Source organism: Polypterus senegalus, chromosome 16, assembly GCF_016835505.1.
Source record: "Polypterus senegalus isolate Bchr_013 chromosome 16, ASM1683550v1, whole genome shotgun sequence".
Taxonomy (NCBI): Eukaryota; Metazoa; Chordata; class Cladistia; order Polypteriformes; family Polypteridae; genus Polypterus; species Polypterus senegalus.
This window is the reverse complement of record NC_053169.1, coordinates 53,380,990-53,403,742: the sequence shown is the minus strand read 5'-3', so window position 1 is coordinate 53,403,742 and position 22,753 is coordinate 53,380,990. Positions and strand designations below refer to the sequence as shown.

At 37.0% G+C, this 22,753-nt stretch overlaps 1 protein-coding gene across 4 annotated transcripts in view; it reads left to right on the top strand.

Annotated features, from left to right (window-relative positions):
• Positions 1 to 21,902, top strand: part of lyst (lysosomal trafficking regulator) — a 299,712-nt gene extending 277,810 nt beyond the window's left edge. For 2 of the 4 annotated variants that reach the window (XM_039737860.1, XM_039737864.1), the window contains 6 exons: positions 983 to 1,081; positions 11,870 to 12,009; positions 12,356 to 12,453; positions 13,613 to 13,769; positions 17,302 to 17,373; positions 19,087 to 21,902. In XM_039737860.1, the coding sequence (XP_039593794.1) occupies positions 983 to 1,081; positions 11,870 to 12,009; positions 12,356 to 12,453; positions 13,613 to 13,769; positions 17,302 to 17,373; positions 19,087 to 19,225 (705 nt within the window). In that variant the 3' untranslated portion in view covers positions 19,226 to 21,902. Of the gene's footprint in view, positions 1 to 982; positions 1,082 to 11,869; positions 12,010 to 12,355; positions 12,454 to 13,612; positions 13,770 to 17,301; positions 17,374 to 17,547; positions 17,889 to 19,086 lie in introns of those variants that run through there. The other 2 variants (XM_039737863.1, XM_039737861.1) reach the window with 1 other exon arrangement.
• Positions 21,903 to 22,753: the final 851 nt, after the last annotated feature.

The window sequence follows — 22,753 nt, the reverse complement described above, 5'->3', positions numbered from 1 at the left end:
TGTTAGAATGATCTAATAAGTTAAAATAGATAGAATGCAGAAGAAAATTTTTGATTGATCATCTAGATTCATTTACACTGCTTGTAGGTAGGCCTAGTATTTGCATGAAATTTATTAATGTGTAAGGTCAGTTTTTCAGCTTGTGTCATGACATATTGACACATTAATTTGCTGGAATATTGGCAAGTGTTCCTAGGTTTGTACCACTCTTAATACCTCCAGAATTCTTCAAAAGGAGTAGCTTGATGTAATTGTTAATTATTATGTCATAACATTGTTTTAAAATTCCATAAAAAGATTATTCTTTTTGTGTGTTTTATTTTTTAATTAGTTGATTTTAAAAAGCTGTATTGATATTGGTTCTATATGCTAATCTGGTCAAGTATATATTGCCTGTGGTTTCTAGTTTTATTCACCCTTTCTGTCTTCAATTAAGTCAGCCTAAGGGCTTCTTTTCTTTTATATATAATTTTTAAGTTGTATTTTTAAATAGCATCACATCTTCTCACTGTAAGTTAATTGTTGCCCCTGCTAAATGCTGCTTGTAAAGTCAGTTTAGGTTTGGCACAATGAACTTTAAAATTCTTTAGTCCAAAAGAAATACTGTTTTCCAAATATTTAAACATCCTGCTTAGGAAATTATTTATCTTGAATGATTAGTAATGGAAGTTCATTGTTCTACAGAGTCTATATAAACTAATCCAGAAGAGCATTGTGAAAAATAATATAAAAAGTTCTTAAAGTATCCAGAAATGGCTTACAAAAATTGGTTTAGGTGTGTGAATTAAAAAAAAAATACTGAAATTTTAGTTGTGTGATTTACTATTATTATTTTATTTTCAGTCCTTCAGTAATGTTAACCATGTATATTCATATGTTGTGCTTTGTGTTTGATCCTAATACTAGACTGTATGGAGCTTAATTAGCAGCAGCACTGATTTGACAAGTGTTTAATTGTTCCTGCATTGATATTTGATTTTAGGTGACCAGCTGTGCCTGGGTGCCTGATAGTTGCCAGCTGTTTACAGGCAGTGAATGTGGTGTAATCACTGCTTACAACAGCAGATTTACAAGCAGCACGGTAAATTGCATTTTGTAAATGTACAAGTCTATATACTGTGTGTATGTATGTTTGTGTGTATGTATATGTATATACAATAGCTGTAATGTGCGTTTGTGTGTGTGTATATATACATACAGTGCCTATAGAAATTCATCATACCCTTTTGAAATAGTTACTTTGTTTGTCAGACAGCCTGAAATCAAAAACCAATTCAAAAGAACTTTTATCAGCTTTATTTACAAATTTGCCTTGCAACATCAAACTTTTGATAAGAAAGTGACCAGCTCAAAAAATTAACCAAAAAATTAAAAGCAAGAATGGCAGGATTTGAAAAGTCTACATGTGATTACAGCCATTAATCTTTTTGGATACATCTCTAATAGCTTTGCACACCTACAGTAGTAGATTGGGAAATGTTTGCCTATTCTTCCTTGCAGAACTGTTTGAGTTCAGTCAGATTCCATGGTGAATAGCAATGGACTGTTCCCTTCAAGTCCATCCACAGATTTTCTTTGTATTTAAGTCAGGGCTCTAACTTGGCCACTCAAGGACATTCACCTTCCTGTCCTTAAGCTTCTACTGCTTTGTTCTCTTGGAAGTATATTTAGAATGATTGTCATATTGAAGGGTGAATGAACTAGCCATCTTCAGCTGTCTAGCAGAGGGATGCAGTTTTTCCTCAAGAATTTGGGTGTATTTGGCAACATCCATTTTCTCTTCAATCCTGACCAATTGCCAAGTCCCTGCTGAAGAGGAACATCCCTACAACATAATGCTGCCACCACAATGCCTCACAGTGGGTTTGGTGCGTTTTGGACTGTGTTTGATTTTCACCAAACATAATGCTTGGAGATTAATTTAGAAAGGTCAATTTTTGTCTCATCTGACCATAGCACCTTTTCCACATGGATTGAGAATCTCCCAGGTGTGTTTCTGCATAGAGCAAATGAGACTAAATTTTTTGTTGCCTCATAGGACAGCTTTGTGTAAAGCTTGAAAAATTATTGTCACATGCACAAATTGACCAGTCCTAGCCATGAAGCCTTGCAACTTCTTCAAAGTGGCCTGTGGCTTCTTAGTAGCCTCTCTGATCAAATGCCCTTCTAGCTTGATCATCTAGTTTGGACGGACGGTCTGATCTAGGCAGTGTTTTGGCCATACAGCTTCCATTGCTTAATGATGATCTGTACAGTAATTAGAGGTATAGCTAAAGCCTTTGGAATCTCCTTTTAGCCTTCTTCTAACTTGTGCCTTTGTACAGTTTTATCCCAGAAGCCCTTTGACGGCACTTTCCCAACCATGTTGGTTTCTTTTTCAGAACCTTGCACTACTACTAGTGAAATCCTCAAGAGACAGCTGGTTTTATTCTGAGGTAATCAACACCAGTGCAATTGATGTCTGGTGGGGCAATTAGCCTATTGTTTGATCTGGCAGCTGATTGGTTGCATCTGATTAAGTTTAGAATGGTACATTCTAAGGATAAGATCACTTTACCAAAGAAGGTATTTCACTTATTGATTTTTAATATGTGTCCGAAATATTTAAGAACTTTAATTTTGACTTTGACAAAGATGGTTATATGTACATACAGCTAAAAAAAAACTGGACTTTGTTATTTTCAAGGATATAATGTGATAAAACATATAGATTTTCATAGGGTATGATGACTTTATATAGGTACTGTATGTGTGTGTGTGTCTATGTATGTGTATGTGTGTGTGTGTGTATATATATATATATATCTCAAGAACTCAAGCCTGACGAGAATAGACTTTGTGCCAACAGATTTAACCACACCCAGTGACAGAAATAAGAAAAAGAGTAAATAACAAAGATAGCTGCTGTACAGGCTTTTAAATGTTCGAAGCTCTGAGTGAATGCTGATCACGCGGCATGGTGGCAGCAGCAGCAAGCCAGTCATCCAGCAGCTTATTGAGCAAAGAGGAGGTTAAAAAAAAAAATGTTTCCCATTGTATGACCGTTTAAGTGGGGGTTTCGGAGGAGTGACTGTGTCTCCTTGGGGTGTGTTCGGCCCCCTTCTTCACAACATGAGCAGCAGAGACGGGGATTGGCGAGCAAAGCGAGCAAGGGGTAAGCCCCCTAGTACATACGTGACGAAAACGCCATTAATAGATATTTGGACATGAACCCAGCATATGCAAACTTAAGAAAAACAACATCCTCATAATAAATAAAACTTTACGACCGACAACCTCCTAATCCCACCTCATTACCCCCAAGCCCATCACACAAACTCACCTACCCCCCACCTAATTTTACTATATATTGCCTTTTATTCTTGTATGTCTAATCATTATCCTCTGATGACGGCTCCTGGCAGGAGCTGAAAGCTCAGGAATAAAAACTACTTTATGATATGTGATTCATTCTTTCCCTTTGTAGATCTCCAACTACAAATATGCAAACCGTATCACAAACCTTCGCTTCATTCACCCACTACCGTGCCTTGCGCTACGCGCTAGCCTCTTTGCTGTTCTGCCGCTCACGTATGGGGATGCAAATGTACAATTTACTATTTTAAATTACAGCAAGTAATTAACCACATTGAAAAATAGTAAAACCTAATAATTTGAAAGTTATTTGATTTCATTCTTTTTGGCTTTGAAATTAACACACAAAAACTTTTTAAATTTAGTTTTACTGTAAAACTTCAATAAAAAAAGTTTTAATAATATTTTCATTTATATCGCATTGAATTTTGATTCTTTGTTTTGAGTTTCATCGTGACAATGCAACCTATAACTGCCCGTGATTGAATTTAATTTCTTTCTCTCTTTTAAATAAAACAACTTTTGTGAATGTTTGGCTCTGAGATTTGTAAATTGTCTTTGCAAAAGTTATTCTTATAGGAAACTTAACATTTTAATATGAATGGCATATCAAGATCTACTTTGTTGTCTAATGTTATCCCCTTAAAATGTACTACATTACCTTTCTTGAATACATCGTTGTTTCTACAATAATTTGTGTGGAGGAAGACAGGACAGTGTTAACAATTGTAGATATTCTTCGGGAAATTGTAAGTTGATGTTTTCGTCTTCCTCACGATCACCACCAACTGTTTTAGCATAGTCTATTGATACGTATTTAACCAATATGGTGTGTAACTGATCAACATTTTTGCAGTTAATTCATTTGACTTCGTTTCTCGGTGCTAGGATTGCCCGTGTACTCATTTTTACTGTTGATAACCCTTCATGATGAAATTCTTCAAAAAGATGTGTACATAATACATCTTCTTTAATTGGGAACTTAAAGTGAGGAAAACCGTTAAAATTTCTAAGAGCTGAGAGAGCAAGAACTATGTCTGTCAAAAGCATTCACATGAATGAAAGGTGAGAGTTCTGTGTGCATGGTTGAATATGGTTGAGAGGAGGGCGTGACTTGAAAACATCTTCCAAAAAGTCTTGTCTCGTCGCAGGATTTTTTTTATATAATAGAGATGTGTGTGTGTGTGTAAATATGTATATTCGGTATGTATATATGTGTGTATATGTTTTTATATATATATATATATATATATATATATATATATATATATATATATATATATATGAGGTCTGTCTATTAAATAACAAGACCGTGTTTCCCTTAAACAAAGCAGTGAGAACTGATTCTGAGCACTTGCCATTCAGGTTTAAACCTGTCCAAACCCGCATGACAAGCGACAGCACTCTCTGCCGTTTAGTTGATGGTCAGTCACCGTTTCATGCAGTTGTGTTTCCCCTCGTGCGCCGAAATCCTGCTAAGTTTAAAAGTGGAGCAACATGTCCATTTGAAATTTTTAGTAAAATCGAGCAAAACACCAACAGAATCTTTTCATATGCTTACTAAGGCTTACAGGGAAGACTGCATGTCTCATACACTTGTGTGTTTCTCCTAAATTGAAATTGGTATGTAAAGAAACACCTTCTGAGTCAATGGATGCAGTAAAGAAGAAAACGTCCGAGGTCTTGAAGCAGCTGACAAAAACTGGTCTGCTCCACACCTTCGACCAGTGTAAGCCAAGACTGCATCGGTGCGTAACTGCAAATGGGGACAAGCGTTAGAATTGTTATATAGATAAAAGGGAGTTATTGCGTCAGTCTCGTTATTTAATAGATTATTTATATATGTGTGTATATACTGTGTGTGTGTGTGTGTATATATATGTGTTTATAGATATGTATAGCACAAACACACAATCAGTGGGCACTTTATAAGGTACATCTGACATGTACAGGATTGGACACTTTTTTGCCTTCAGAACAACCTGGGTTCTTCAAGTTCTGGATTTACCGAGATGCTGAAAATAATTATTAGGGATTTTGGTCCATGCTGACTATTTCATCATGCATATACTTAAATTTCTTTCTTTTTTGGTCAAACATTCAAGCTGTGACCTTCTCTTCCACCTCATTGCCTGGGTTCTCAATTATATTTTGATCTGCAGACTGTGGTAATCTGATGTCAATGTAATGTTTGTGGTACTAGCCTGAAATAATGGATGCTTTGCTACATGAAATGCTGCATATATCATTTCAAGAAAAGGGAGATTCTGGCGAAAAAGAGATGTGGACAGCAGTAATGCTTAAGTTTGCTCTGACATTCAAATGAGGCCTAATTGTGTACCTAGAAAACATTCTGTAAATAATTTTACTACCAGCAACAATCAAATCCATTGGATTCATGCTGTTTGTGTCAAATTCTGACCCTGTCAGTACATGCTGCCACAGAAATCTTAAGACTTAAGGCAAGTCTTCACTTATTTAATTTTTTTATGATCAAGTGCCCTTTTTAGCCTCATCTTCTTATTCTTAAGTGAAACAAGTGGAGCACCTCATTGTATTCTACTGCCGTAGCCCATCCACTTTAATTCCCAAAAGCTTTTTGTTCAGAGATGGTCATCTGCAAGTCACTGTCATAAAGAGCCAATACTTTTTGTGTTTGTGACCAATCTGCTAGCTTGAAGAGTCTAGCCATTTCTCCCATGACTGCACTTATTAACAAGGGAATTTCACTCACAGAACTACTACTCACTTGATGTTTTTTGCTTATAGCACCATTCTCTGTAAACACTGGAGACTGAAGAACTGCTGTCCCACATCTTCCACCAGCAGTTATAGCACAAGTTGCTTTTAGTTCATGTGTCTTCCTCATTGTTTTTGACTAAAAACCTACTTGATAAATAGAACCTTATTTGGCCCAAGAGGGAAATTTGAATTTTCACCGAAGCTCTTTAATAAAGGCATGCATAAATAGGCAGATGAATAAATAAATAAACACACTCTCTCTTTGGCCTGAAAACACACCAGAATGACTATAAAGCAAGAAAATTAAAAAGAAAGAAACGGTTTCACTTGGCTGTGAGGCATTATGTAGGCATATTGCTGTTGGTGTAAAGGTCCCCCAGTCTGAATAATTTGTTGGCTAAAACTCCTCAGTGTTAGTGTATCAGAGAGAGAATGTGCAAAATAATTCATAATGGCACTCAGTTTTATTTTAATCCTCTCCTTTGCTAGTACCTCCAGGGGTTCAAGAGTGTGCCCTATAACTGAGATACTTTTAAGTAAGTTGTTGATTCATTGGGCCTCTCAAGTTACCAGCCCAGTATACCACAGCATAGAAAACTGCATTGGCCATCATCATTAATACTGATCAGCGAATTTCATCAAAGTGTTATTTGCAGCAAATTTGCTACATTCTCCCTTGTTTGTTAATTGATGGGACCACCCCCCGGGTGTATGATGCTGATCATTTGCATTACAGACTCTGTGGGATGAGTTATCTGTGCTTGTAAGCCAAATGTGTAGGTTGATTTTGAGTTTCACATCAACATAAATGAAGGAGGTGTGTGCCGTATGCATGCATAATAATTAGCCATGTGGAGCAGCGAGAGTAAAAACAAACCTTGAAAGAGCCTGATGCCCCCCCCAACAGATGAGACGAGCTAGCAGTTTCAAACATGACATGCCGCTTTGAATTTTCTGCCCTTAAAAAGACCTACATAATTCTTCTGACTTTTGACTGCAATTTTTCCATTTCTGCTTTGTTTTGATGAAATGTATGATTGCACGGGTCAGACTGTGTTTTTTCATCCTTGATTTCACTGAGGCATGGTGGTGCAGTGGTTGTCACTGGTGCCGTGCAGCTCAGGTCACTTTTTGGTCACAATAATTGGTCCAGCATAGTTGGCAGATATTTCCCTTGCCCTCAGGGACACTTTAAAGATGACTGCACCATTATAATCTAGTAAAATCTAGTTCAGTTAGTTCTTCCCTATTAACTTCAATGCAGTTCAGCAAATATCACAAACATTTCCATGATTTTGGAGAACTAGCGGCAAAGCAAACTCGGCAATTTTCTGTCATCACTAGATATCATGGAGTTATAGAAGATGTGAAGGATGTCACTTTCCACATTAATGGAGTACAGTCTCCTAAGGAAAAAGACCATACTCTGCCCTTTCCTATATAAACTGCTCAAAAAAATTAAAGGAACACTTTGAAAACACATCAGATCTCAATGGGAAAAATAAATCCTCCTGGATATCTATACTGATATAGACTGGGTAATGTGTTAGGAACGAAAGGATGCCACATCGTTTGATGGAAATGAAAATGATCAACCTACAGAGCCCTGAATTCAAAGACGCCCCAAAAATTAGAGTGAAAAAATTATGTGGCAGGCTAGTCCATTTTGCCAAAATTTAATTGCAGCAACTCAAAATTGTACGCAGCACTTTGTATGGCCCCTGTGTTCTTGTATACATGCCTGACAACATCGGTGCATGCTTCTAATGAGATGACAGATGGTGTTGTGGGGGATCTCCTCCCAGATCTGGACCAGCGCATCACTGAGCTCCTGAACAGTCTGAGGTGCAACCTGGTGGCATTGGATGGACCAAAACATAATGTCCCAGAGGTGTTCTATTGGATTTAGGTCAGGAAAGTGTGGTGGCTAGTTAATGGTATCAATTCCTTCATCCTCCAGGAACTGCCTGCATACTCTCACCACATGAGGCCAGGAATTGTCGTGCACCAGGAGCCACTGTACCAGCATAGGGTCTGACAATGGGTCCAAGGATTTCATCCTGCTACCTAATGGCAGCCAAGGTGCCTTTGTCAAGCCTGTAGCGGTCTGTGTGACCCTCCATGGATATGCCTCCCCAGACAATCATTAACCCATCACCAAACTGCTCATGCTGAATGATGTTACAGGCAGCATAATGTTCTCCATGGCTTCTCCAGACCCTTTCACTTCTGTCACGTGCTCAGGGTGAACCTGCTCTCATCTGTAAAAAGCACAGGGCACCAGTGGTGCATCTGCCAATTCTGGTATTCTATGGCAAATGCCAATCGAGCTGCATGCTGCTGGGCAGTGAGCTCAGGGCCCATTAGAGGACATGGGGCCCTTGGGTCACCCTCCTGAAGTCTTTCTGGTTGTTTGGTCAGAGACATTCACACCAGTGGCCTGCTGGAGGTCATTTTGTAGGGCTCTGGCAGTGCTCATCCTGTTTCTCCTTGCCCAAAGGAGCAGATACTGGTCCTGCTGATGGGTTATGGACCTTCTATGGCCCTCTCCAGCTCTCCTAGAGTAACTACTTGTCTCCTAGAATCTCCTCCATGCCCTTGAGACTGTGCAGGGAGACACCGCAAACCTTCTGGCAATGACATGTATTGATGTGCCATTCTGGAGAAGTTGGACTACCTGTGCAACCTCTGTAGGGTCCAGGTATCGCCTCTTGCTACCAGTAGTGACACTGACTGTAGCCAAATGCAAAACTAGTGAAGAAACAGAAAAGATGAGGAGGGAAAAATGTCAGTGGCCTCCACCTGTTAAACCATTCCTGTTTTGGGGGTCCTCTCATTGTTGCCCCTCTAGTGCATCTGTTGTTAATTTCATTAACACTACAGCAGCTGAAACTGATTAACAACCCCCTCTGCTACTTAACTGACCAGATTAATATCCCATAAGTTTCATTGACTTTATGCTATACTCTGATTAAAAAGTTATAGTTCTCTCTGTTCTGTGACCAGTCCAACCTATCATTGATGTGGACCACTAAGTACTTGTTAGAGTGGTCTACCTCTACATCCACTCCTTGAATAGTAACCAGACATAGAGGCTCTTTGCTTCAGCAAAAATCAGTAACTGGTTTCTTGGTTTTGCTGATGTTAAGATGCAGACAATTCTTAGTTTGCACCAAGAAACAGACTTCTCCATCTAACTCTTCTCCTCTGTCTCATGCCCTTCATCAATTAACCCCACAAGGGCCTAATCATCTAAGAATTTCTACAAGTGATGCACCCTAGTGTTATATTTATAGTCTGAGCTGTACAGAGTGATGAGAAACGGGAGACAGGACTGCTTCTTGTCATGCTCCAGTGGTGCTCACATCCATATCAGAAACACAGTCTTTGAATTTCACAGACTGCGGACTGCCCTAAAGATAGTCCATTAACCAGGACACCATAGGCTTATCACTCTGCATATATCTGAATTTACCCCTTAATAGGGATGGCTGGATGGTTTTGAAGGCACTAGAGAAATCAAAAAACATAATCCTCACAGTGCTGCCAGCTTTGTCCAGGTGAGAATAAGCGTTGTGGAGCAGATAGATAATTGCATCCTCCACTCCAATCTTTGTCCGAGAGGCAACCTGCAGAGGGTCCAATTGGTCTACCATATGAGGGCTCATGTAGTCCAGGACCAGTCTCTCAAAAGTCTTCATGATTTGAGATGCAACTGCCCATTGGACTGTAGTCATTAGGTGAAGAGACGCCTGTCTTTTCCGGAACAAAAACAATGCAGAATGTTTTCCACAATGAGTAGCACTTTCTGAAAACTTGGGAACAGACTGAACAGGTGACAGAGGACACCACAAAGTTGGTCAGCACAGACTTTAAGAACTCAAAGACTAACTCCATCAGGTCTAGCTGCTTTTCCTGTGTTTAGCTTCCTCAGTTATCTCCTTACTTGGTCTTCAGTTATGGACAGTCCACACTGATGGTAAGAAGTGGACTTGTCACTGGCCATTTCTGTTTATTTGGTAGGAGTTGTTGATGTAGTAGAGATGGTGTGGGGAGACTGGTCTTTTGAAGATGGTGGCAGTGGAATGGAAAAAATTTATTAAAAATTGGTTCAGTGCATTAGCTTTGTCCACATCCCTTTCTAGAGCCTGAGATCTGGATTTCTCGAGTCCTGTAATTATACCCAAGTCCATTCTAGACATCCTTCATGTTATTCTAAGTGAGTTTGTTTAATATTTTAGCTTTGTAAAGCTTCCTTTTCTTCACTCAGCTTTTTCTTTAGCACATGCTGTATGTACTTCAGAGCCACTTTGTCACCGGAATTGTTTTCTCATTCAGGAGACCTTTTAGCTCCTTAGTAATCCAGGGCTTGTTGTTTGAAAATCAATGCACTTTCGTTATGTGAACCGCTGTATCAACAGAGAAGTTAATATAGTCTGTGATACAGTGACAGAGTCCTTTAATATCGTCCCCAAGTTACTCACACATCATTTCCCAGTCTGTCATTTGTAAGCAGTCATTTAGAGCCATTTTAGCCTTCAGGGTCCACTTTCTCACTATTCTGGTGGTAACAGATTGCTGTCTAATAACAGGCTTGTAGCTGGGAATAAGATGAATTAGGTTGTGATCAGATTTTCCTAAAGGAAAAAGTAGATTACACTTAAAGGCATCTTTAACATTTGAATACAGCAGATACAGCTTGTTATTTCATCGAGAGAACCGTTTACAAACTGATATAAATGTGTCATTGTTCATTCCAAAGTCACATGGTTGAAGTCGCCACATATTTTAACTGCAGGGTCAGAGCGAGTCATCATTAAAATGTTGGTGGATAGAATGAATCATTTCCATTGCTAGGTCCCCATTTGTGGAGGGTGGAATACAAACATTAATAAGGATGATTTATTTCATCTCCCTGGGCAAATAATGTGGACAAATTCCGACAGCCAGAATTTCAGTGTCTGAATTACTGACTGTAGTTTTAATTGTAATATGCTCCCTTTTACACCATTACTCATTTGCATACATTACCAGTTCCCCCTCCTGTCTTTTTTCCACACCACACATGGTCTCTGTTTACTCAAATAGCATGAAATTCATCAAACAGTGTCAGGTATATCAGGAAGCCAGCTTTCTGTAAAGCGCAAAATACCACCATTCACATATGCTTCATGGCCCACTGTAAGTGCAGACAGTTCATCCAGCTAATCTTACTAAACTGCTGACAAATATGTGGCTATTTGTTAGAGGAGACAATATCTGTCAACAATCAGGTTCACCTAATAAAGTTACCAGCGAACGAATACTGTATGTGTTTGTGTATGTATGTGTGGGGAAAAAAAAATATATATATGTATATTTGTGTATAGATATATGTGTGTGTGTGTGTGACTTGAAAACATCTTCCAAAAAGTCTTGTCTCGTCGCAGGATTTTTTTTATATAATAGAGATGTGTGTGTGTATATATGTATATTCGGTATGTGTATATGTTTTTATATATATATTTATTTATATATATTTATTATATATATATATATATATATATATATATATATATATATATATATATACATATATATATATATATATATATATATATATATATATATATATATATATATATATATATATATATATATATATATATATATTTTGCTCTGGATGGGAGTTAATCCAGATTTTTTAATATAACATATATATTGCATTTTTAATGTATATAGATAGCTTGTTTTGGTAATAATTATGTATCAGGTATACTGTTTTTTTCTTTAGCCCTCTGAAGTGGAAGTGGAGTCACAGGTGTACTTGTATGGGCATTCAGGAGAAGTCACTAGCCTCTTCATATGTAAACCTTACAGCATTCTAATCAGCGTCAGCAAGGATGGCTCTTGCATAATATGGGACTTAAACAGGTTTGTACCTTACGTTCCCCTTTTTAGCTTTGGTGTCTTCTGTTATTCTTCTATTGAGTCCCAAATAGATGAGTCTGTTTACTCATGTAAGTCATCTGAGCTTAACAAAGAGGGTTTATCTGTAAAAATACTTTTATTTGAAATTTTCAGCTGTTTGAATTACAGAACTTGCATTGTTAGAAACATTGAAAACTAAGATTTCATAGAGTGTACAAAAAAAAGTATACTCAGATTTATTAAGTTGTTGATTAACAAACTTTTAAGCTTGCCTCAACATAAATAATTTCATATTTGAATTTGATATTATTTCTGTCTCTGTGTTCATTAAGCTACATGTGTGTTACAGATTGTGTTATGTTCAGAGTCTTACTGGGCATAAAAGCCCTGTCTCAGCAGTTTCAGCAAGTGAAACCACAGGAGACATTGCAACTGTTTGTGATTCAGGTGAGTAGTGGCATATTGCCAAGTTAAGTGAAATACCATTCACATTGCTAAAACATAAATATACAGTATAATATGTACACCATTCTGTAAACGTTCAATGTGTATTTATTATTTGAGAAAAAGTAACTTTTTTCTAATGTTTTATGATTAATGATTACATCAACATTTCAAGCAAAACATATGTACCATTCTTAAACTAAATTCCAAACTATTTCAGAATTAGAATCACTTTTATTCTTAATGTACAGGAATTTAACTTGGTGGCTTTGGATATACATACAGTACTTGTAATCACTTCTGCAGGGATGATTTACACGGTATATTCATTTTAAGGATATGGGGGTAACTAAATTGCTACAGATTAACTAGTATAGGCACTGGAAGAACATAAAATTCCACACAAACAGTGTCTAACCACTGTGCCATTGTGTTTCTTACCCATAATATAATAAAACAAATTATATTTAAGTTTGGTTTTTTTTTTTTGTTGGTTTTATGTGCATTAGTGATACATTAAACACAAATTTTGGGCAATTGGAACGTTTATACAGTGCTAGCAGAATAAGGTGGTGGTGGTGGTTCCACATTTTTAAAAGGGGGAGCAAGAGGATGTGTTCTGCTTACTGAGGAATCACATTACTTAGCCTTCAAAGGAAAGTCAATGCCAGGGTAGTAGAATGTAGCTGTGTACTCTGTTGTATCTTGTGGAAAGTGTAACAGGAGTATGGAGTTACAGAGCTGCTGCTATTTCCCATTTAGTCCCTGTGTTGGCACAGAGAGAGTTGTGTAACATACGTAGTATGAAATCAAATCCATTGGATTCCACTGGCACCTTTCTCCATAATAAATCAGTGAGACCAGTTTTGTGGTTCCATACTTTGGGAAAAAAAGCATTCTACAGTAGTAATTTCACCAGTAATCTGAATCTGTTTGTATAATATTTATTTTATTATGAATTAAAAATTTTAAAGAAATTTACTTAAATTGTGTTAATTGTAATGGTAACTCAAGTATCGCTATTATTTATTTCCAAAAATATTTTTCTAAACTTTCTAGAAGTATGATTTGAATGTGCAAATAAATGACATATTGATCTAATACTTTCTTTATGTTCCATTTGAATACATAACACTTATTTAACACATTTATGTTTTCCTAGTTGGTGGTGGTAGTGACCTGAGGCTCTGGACTGTAAATGGGGACCTCATAGGACATGTTCATTGTAGGGAAATCATTTGTTCTGTTGCATTCTCCAACCAGCCCGAGGGAGTTTCTGTCAATGTGATTGCTGGGGGACTGGAAAATGGAGTTGTTAGGTAATTCATGTTTCTATTTTAATGGGTTCTAATGCTTTTATTCCAGTCACCTGTATGTGGAGGCTTTTTTACTTAATTAAATGTCTTTTAGTTATTGCTCCTGTTCATTAGTTGCATTTCAGTTTTACAGAATTATTCAGGGGATCTAAAGGAATTAAAATGGAATTTTGGAATCTAACCTTGAAGTATGGTTTTAATTTCTGTTGTTCCATTTCACACTGCACAATTAGCATATTTGTCTATCTGTATAACACTAGAATTCCTGAAGCCAATGAAAAATCTTGTAATCCCGTACCAACTTAAATTCCTTTGCACCTCTCCATCAGCGTCTTTTGTTTTGTAAATGTGTCGATCAGCACAAGCAACAAGCAGCCTGCTAACCAATCCCCTCCACCAATGTGGCTTTTATTTAAGTAACATATAAATGTTTTTCATATAAAGACCATCACAAAACATAAATCACTAACAGGACTTTGCACGATACCTTGGCAAGGTCGGTATGCCCTGCTTTTTCTTTGAAGGGCATGCGTGTGGCAGACTGACTGGCAGGGCAACGCTCAACCTGTTGCTGCATCCAAATGGTGCCATCTTTCTCTTTTATGCCTGGCACAGCTGTGTTGTTCTTATGTGTGAGTGGACATTTCTTGCAGGGAGGGCTTCTGTTCTCTTTCTCTGATGTAGAATTCTCATCTGAGTTCACGTCTGTTATAGCACGTCTTTATTTGAAAACTGGCAGTGTCAGATCGGGGGAGTGTTAGAATGACTGAGAGAATAAAACTGAATTAAAAAAAATAAAACACTAACTTTTACATAAATTTACACTGGCTGTTACAGACTCAACTCAAATGTATGTTTTTTTTTCTGTAATAGTAACAATAAGAGCAGGTCACTACTCAAAACGGACACCCTCGAAATCAAACCTGCGACCTTTTGATTACAAGTCAGCAGTTCTTACCTCTGCACCTCCCAAGCAGTCATGACAACATCGTACCCACCTCGATTTCTTTTTCTACAGTTATATCCTTGAGTAAAAGCACACTTGTTTTGTTATATTTGTACCCTTTGTGAAAGTGATTATTTGAAATTTTGCCTTCAGTCTTTACACATTACAGGTATACACTTCATGTCTATGTTTTATCAATTATTATTAAAATATGAAAACGTTTCTTTTTTAGTTATGTGTTCAACAATTCCTGCCTCGCATTTCATCCTACATTTACATAGATCGTTGTAGACACGGAACACATATGAAATGCATGTGTTCCATATAACGATATATTATTTACCTTATACAACTCCAGGCACCTCACACGCAGATAAACAACACTTGATCTGGAAGAACTTTATTCAAATTGCACTAAACTAATTTATGGGGATTGGGGTGGGTGGTGTCCCTCTACTCTAAAAGAGAATGGAAAGATGCTCATATTTGATGGTGAAGTGTCTGTGCAGTTTAAAAATAGCCTGTGCAGACCCTTAATTAAATAATCACTAATTGATAATGTGGTTATGCACCATCTGGAACTCGTTTGTATTGGCAAGTATGTTTGCTCAATAAAACACTATGGCGAAATCTGGATACTTGCCCATTTAAAAGTACAAACGTCTCTGCCTTCAGTGGTCTAAGGTCAAGTTATCACTGCCTTCTTTTATCTAGCATGGTAAAAATTGCTTTCATTTAAACTGAAAGACTACAATACAGAAATGTGTGTGTCACAGTTAACACCAGCCTGCAAAGCCACAATGAATTTCTAAAAAAAAAAAGATGAAACTGGTAAACAATCTGCCTGTCCTGTCTGATAAAAAATAGTTTCACGATAAAAGATATTTTTTGCAAGCAGCTGTCAGATTTAAAAGCGTTTTCAGAACAATCCATTACTACCTGAAGGGAGCAACAAGAGAAATGCACCGACTAAGCAATTATCAACTGAAAGGTTAAACTTAACATTATTTGAGAAATTAACTGGAATTCAATGAAAATTTTTATTGCCTTCTTTTAAAACTCATTGCAGTCAACAGTTGATGCTGTCTTGTCTATGTTGTTCATTTCAATTGAAGCTCTTCCTTAAATACTTTCCTACATACAGTGGAATCTCGGGTCACGAACGTCTCTTAACACGTACAAATTACAACCAGAAAGTTTGCCAAACTTTGCATCTGTTCACGACCACACACTCGGGTGACGAACAAGCCAGTTTCCCTTCCAGTTTGTACATGCCGATGATTCCTGGACATGTTCAGTCTCTCCCTGTACTGTACATTGTTCTCGGTGCATCACACAGAGGGACTCTCCCTGAAAACTGTAACGTTCTCTCAACCCAGCTTCCTCCTATGGTATAGTGGGTCCACAGCTCCCGTCAAAAAAGGCCAGTTTTAGTAAATAGTCACCGTACTCGCGGCTTAGCAAGGGGGTATGGTGGTGTGTGGCCGAAGCAGTTCCTGAGGAGTTCATGATGTGGGCATTTCTCAAGTGCACAGGTGAGAAGCAGTCCGCATCCGTAATTGCCACGACTACCACGTCCTCTTCATAAACAGAAGCACGAGTTGGCTAAAGGGAAAAAGAAGAGAACAGGAAAGAACGGAGGTTGCAGAAAAAGGCAGGAAGCAGAAGGAGAAAGCCGGAGCGAGAGAGAGAGCGAGTGAGCGCAGGCTCATGTGCAGCTGCGAGCGAGCGAGCGCAGGCTCACGTGAAGGGAGCCTGGGTGTTTGTCTCAGTGTTATTCAATGTTTTTACATTTAGTTTACTATTACACTGTGCATTCTATGGTATAATTAACTATATTTGTGCTTAAAAATCTTTAAAGAAAATATATTTACATACAGTTCATACGGTATGGAACAGATTAATTGTATTTACATACAATCCAATGGGGGAAATTACTTTGGGTCACGACCAAATCGGGTTGCGACCAGAGTTTTGGAACGAATTACAGTTGTGACCCGAGGTTCCACTGTATTTCCATTTTTCATGGACAATAAAGACAAAGCCCCAAACTAAAGAGTTAAATATCCTTTTTACATCAAAGGGAAATTTTGGTGCTTTGACTTAGGAACAGAAATTAACCTGTATATGTACTTGGGTTATTCATTGTCTATTATCACTGAAGAAATGTGTGTTGCATAAAAGAAGGAGGTAACTAATCGCTGATCATCAGAAGTTTTTTTTTTTAATATAGATGTAAGTTTTCAAAAGTTTCCATTTACAGACTAGAATTGCATGGTACAACAAGAATCTGATATTGCTGATTGGTTGACTGTAAAGTTGCACTGCACTTCCAAAAGCTGTAAAGTATAATCTCCTTGTAGAACTTGAAAATATTTTGTTCTGTAGAGTGAAATTTTGGGTCATTTTCAGTAAAATTCCCTATGTTTATGTATAGAATAGCTATAATATATTTCTTGGTAAAAAATACACAACTAAAAGATGCAAAATATTTTAACTTTTAAAAGTGCATTTTATTGTACATTTTAATGCATTCTTCCAACAAAGAGCCTTTTCTTGCCTAATTTAGATATAATGTGTTCATTTTAGACTATGGAGCACTTGGGATCTGAAACCTGTTAGAGAAATAACCTTTTCAAAGTCAAATAGACCAATTGTCAGGTAAGGATGATGCATGTTTTTGGTTATTATTATTAAAGCTGCTTTTTTTTTTATGGGGGGGGGGGGAGATACTGATATAATAGTCTGGGCTAGGTAGTACTTTAAAATGGGAAAGGTTGGAATTCGGATTCAGAATTCACAGCACAATTTATAATGTATTTTTTTTTTTGCCAGATTCTTATTGTTCATTACGGTAATATTCTTTAGAAGCAAACTCCCCCTCTCCTTTTCATCCTCCAATGAAGATATAATTAATCTTCTAGATGACATTTTGCCTGGCAAGTGTACTTCAATCAGGGTCAAAGAACTGCCATAGCCTGTACTAGCAAAATAATAAACACAGAAGAGGAGGTTGGCTCTTATAGAATGTATACATCCGCAAAGAACATTCACACCAAGGATTTCAGTGTTTGTAATTAGCTTGTAAGCATATTTGTGATCTATTGTTTGAAACTAATGTATAATCAAGAAGATTTTGCAAATTGCACTTATGAGGCATCTTTTTTGACACCTTGCTTAGCCTTTTACCAGGCCAAGTCCCTCAAGTTACAGTAGGTAATGTTTGAACAACATTAAAGTGTAAATCCTTAACAGTGTGTATCTGTCTTTAAATAACTCACAAATTTTCTAGCCTGTTTAAAATATTGGGTTTATACTAATCATATCTCAAATTAAAATCTTTTGAAGTATCGTACTTAAATATGTAGAAATGTAATATATTAATTCACTTCCCGGGTCCTCCCTGCGTGGAGTTTGCATGTTCTCCCTGTGTCTGCATGGATTTCCTCCGGGCACTCCGGTTTCCTCCCACAGTTCAAAGACATGCAGGTTAGGTGTATTGGTGATTCTAAATTGTCTCTAGTGTTTGCTTGTTGTGTGGATGTGTGTGTGTGCGCGCCCTGCGGTGGCCTGGCGCCCTGCCTGGGGTTTGTTTCCGGCCTTGTGCCCTGTGTTAGCTGGGATTGGCTCCATCAGACCCCTGTGACCCTGTAGTTAGGATACAGCAGGTTGGATAATGGATGGATGTAATATATTAATTGCAACACTTCATTTCAGTCATGCACATTCTGTGTGTATGGCAAATTCCAGACTAATAACAAAGTATAGAACAAGAATGAAGCATGTTAAGTGTGATTAAGCATACCTATTTGAAATTAAACAATATCAATCTTAAATATGTTTAGGAGAGCAAAATATGTTTTTTCAGAAAGGCATCCATATCCACATTTCACAAGAAAGTGTAAGTGTAATCACTTCCCATATCACAAAAGACATGGAGCTGTAGGCAGTTGGTCATATAGTTTCGTCCTTCCAAATGAATATAACTACCGTGTTGATTGTGTCACACCACTTTCAGTTGCATCCAAATTTACTTTAAGGAGCAATTCTCACATATATTTCATACTTGGTAAGCAAAAACGGAGAGGACAGGGACTCATGTTAAACAATGCTACTATCTTGCCCATGTCTTAGCTGTTTTTTTGATTTTATATTTTAATTATTAACTTTATGTCATATGACAATTGCAGTTTGTAGCATTATAATCACAATGTGAAATGTCTACATCTTGCAGATCTACTTTAAACCTTTAAAGATTTTTCCTCTAAGACAAACAATAAAAGATTTTTGAGAACATTGAGGTCTGGACATAGCAAAGGAAGAGATCTGTGAGTAGCATAGACCTTTATGTTATCTTCATATTTTATTTTTCAGCCTCACATACTCCTGTGATGGTCACCATTTGTATACGGCAAATAGCGAGGGAACTGTCATCGCATGGTGCCGTCGAGACCAGCAGAGGATGAAGCTACCCATGTTCTACTCATTCCTCAGCAGTTATGCTGCTGGATGAATGTCAAGGAAAACATAGCTGTCCAAAACAAATAAAGCATGAAGCCACAAACATCTTCATACAGCAAAGAATCATTCATGTCTTGTGTTGAAAAGCACAAATGAAGATTGCTTCTGTAGAAGGAACCAACAAAAAATTCCAAGAAAATCAGTAAATTGTCATTCCAAAGGTGAAATAATTAACATGCATATTAGTATAAACTGCTTTCAATAGCTTCAGCACAAAGCCACAGAGCACTGATACTATATACGTAAACCTTCTTCAGAGTCTAGCATGCAAAACATACATCCCTTGCTTGGCATGTTTACAGAGAGTTGAGCTGAAAGCATTGCCTCCAACAAAAATAATCTGTTATTTTATTTATTTATTTATTATTATTATTTTTTTTTTTTTACTTTTTGTTGTTGTCTAATGGTGAGCCCAATCCTATCTATTCAGTTGTCCTTCCCATTCCTATAAGTTTTTTGTTTTTCTTCACTTGCAACAAATGTTTTATCTGAGAAATCAATTACTAATGATTATAGTCTGTTTTACTGACACAGCCAGATCTCTGACACAAATCAGTTGAAGAAATTAAGGTTTGTTGGGGAGAAGCAAACAATAATAGATTCTTTGCTTGAGGCATTTGTCTACAGTGTGTTTATCACAGCCATTTTATAGTAAGTAGAGACTAGTACTATTAACCATCTTGGATGACTCACCTCTTATCTTTCAGTCCTTATTGATTTTTTTCAGAATCACCTTAATTTCCAAACTATTTAAAAACTTTGACAGTACTGAAAACCGGTGCAAGCTGTGGTTTAGTGATAATGTAACACTATCATTGTGCTGAACTTGAACCACAACCAAGCCCTACTTGTGTCTCTGGTTACACATATTGTGTTAAACTCTCAGGGCTTTACCATTTGTGGATCACTCAGTGTGCAAAGACCTCAGCCTTACTCCATGCCTGTATTTCTGCCTTTTACTTGAATATTCTGACTTTCTCACAAAAGGTACTGAACAGTTAACATTGTTGCTGAAGTCATGGATTATAGCCTGGCAGAATTAAAATCAGTCACTGGCGTAAGAAAGTCAGACCTCTTTGCTTGAATTCTCTCAGGACTTTGGGGTATTTATAAATTCCTCACTATAGCTGGTAGTAAAGCATTTGTTTTAGTTTTTTTTTTTTTTCTTCCTCTCTATTTGGATGTGCTACTTAATAACAACAACAAAAAATAAACTAAATACATACATTGGAAAAGATGCACCTGTGATGTAAAAATTTAGAGTTTTAAGGTTAAGATAAGCTGACTAATTCATGGTGGAATTCTAGAATTGTATTTCATTGTAGACATTGCTGTTATTGCTTCACTTATCCAGAGATGTACTTACTAAATCCGGTAAGTGAAGCATTATTTTGCATTTCCTAATTTGGTAAGAAAGTTACCTGTGGATAGTCCTACATATTTTAAGAGCGTTAGCTCAAATTAACATGAAAATACTGTTGATCAGACACACATTTTAATAATATGAAAATAAGAGAAAACATGTTCGTTTACGACAGAGAAGACATATATTTTCTTGTTAATTATTTTTACACAAACATGCTAAAGATGATATTTCGGTCAACACTAAATTACTTTAAATTATTATAGTCTTACTTTTGTCTTAAATTGGCTGAAATTTACTTATCTGCCAACTGGTGTTAGATTATTACCCACCGAGTTGTAATATGTGATTTAAGTGGTGCAACCTTTTTTTTTTTTTTTTTAATAAGTGCACATTAAAAATATATACATATAATGTATAAATGGTTAATAGGTCCTTCTACTGCTTGTTGGTGTGTTTTATTTACTGTTTATTTCATAAATTAAAGTGTATTATTCTGCTCTTAGCAGGGTTATTTAAAGCCAGCCCTTCTTTTAAACAGCAATACAAAAGGATCACAGGCAAGTCATGTTATTACAAATTATGCAAAATAGGAGAGCCATTACACAAACGATAATTTTTGTATTTTAATGCAGAAGACATCAAAAAATAATTTTTATATGTAAGCAAATGGGTAAAACAAAATAATGTGTTGCTTTCATCTTATGTAGTTCCAGTGCAGTGTTAAATGTACTGTCCAAAAAATGTTGCATTTGTGATAACAGCTTTCTCTTGAAGTTTACAATCAATCTTTAACTGCCACCTGTAATGTGGTTTTAGTACATGTTTTTTTGTATGTGCACAAACTTATATGTTTTCCTTATTCAATGTTAATTGCATAAAGCATACTTTTTCTGCTTGTTATCTATTTATCACATCCATTTTTCTTTTACTTGGAATTACTGGCTGATTGACAATGCAGTATTATTATGGAACTGTTTTTGGAAATCTGTTTGCATGCTGGATTACATGTGGAGAACATTTTTCATAATTTTAACATCTGTAAATGTTGGTTGATTTGCATTACTATATGGATTTAAAAATGCTATAAATTATGTTTCTTCAGATTTATTCAGGAAGTGTTTATTTGCCAAAGTGTTGCTTGGGGAACAAAAAGGGGGAGGATGTTGCTATTTTTTGTACTTAAGTATGTACAAAATAAAGTTAACAAAATATATGTGTGTAGATATAAAAGCAGAGATCTTTGACACTGTGTTAATCTTGAATGCTTGCTACTAAATGGAACAAAAGAAGCGTTTACAATATACATTTTGGGTGCTTTACTCTTTTAAATGCTACAGGCCATTTTGGGTTTAATTCTTCATAGTAATATTTTTGTAGTCCAAATGTTGCCTACAATTTCATGTACTCAGTCAGTGTTTTAATTCAAAATGCGAGTAAAGACCTGCTTCTCAGGACTGTTAGGAATGTTAAAATGTCATAAAATGTGTAATAATAAAGAGAGAAATTAGTCTCAGTAACAAAGTGGGACAAACTGATTATTCTCCTGGATAGAAAAATTCAGAAAGCACTTTGTGTCTCCCTTTTGCACAAGTTTAACTGTCTTAGCTGTCCAGTATACCCATGGAGTCAGCTGTTTTTTTTTTTTTGGTGGTAACTTAGTGCTTAGTTATGGTGCCTAGGAGGTACTGTATACAATACATTTACAGGTTAGTGGCAGATTTGTGGATTTTAGTTACAGTATCTCATTTGGAGTTAAGTACTATCCATCCATTTCCCAACCCGCTGAATCCGAATAGGGTCACGGGGGTCTGCTGGAGCCAATCCCAGCCAACACAGGGCACAAGGCAGGAACCAATCCTGGGCAGGGTGCCAACCCACCGCAGGACACACACAATCACACCCACACACCAAGCACACACCAGGGCCAATTTAGAATCGCCAATCCACCCAACCTGCATGTCTTTGGATTGTGGGAGGAAACCGGAGCGCCCGGAGGAAACCCACGCAGACACGGGGAGAACAAGCAAACTCCACGCAGGGAGGACCTGGGAAGCGAACCCAGGTCTCCTTACTGCGAGGCAGCAGCACTACCACTGCGCCACCGTGCCGCCCGAGTTAAGTACTATAAGCTTTTTATCACACTTTATGTTTCGT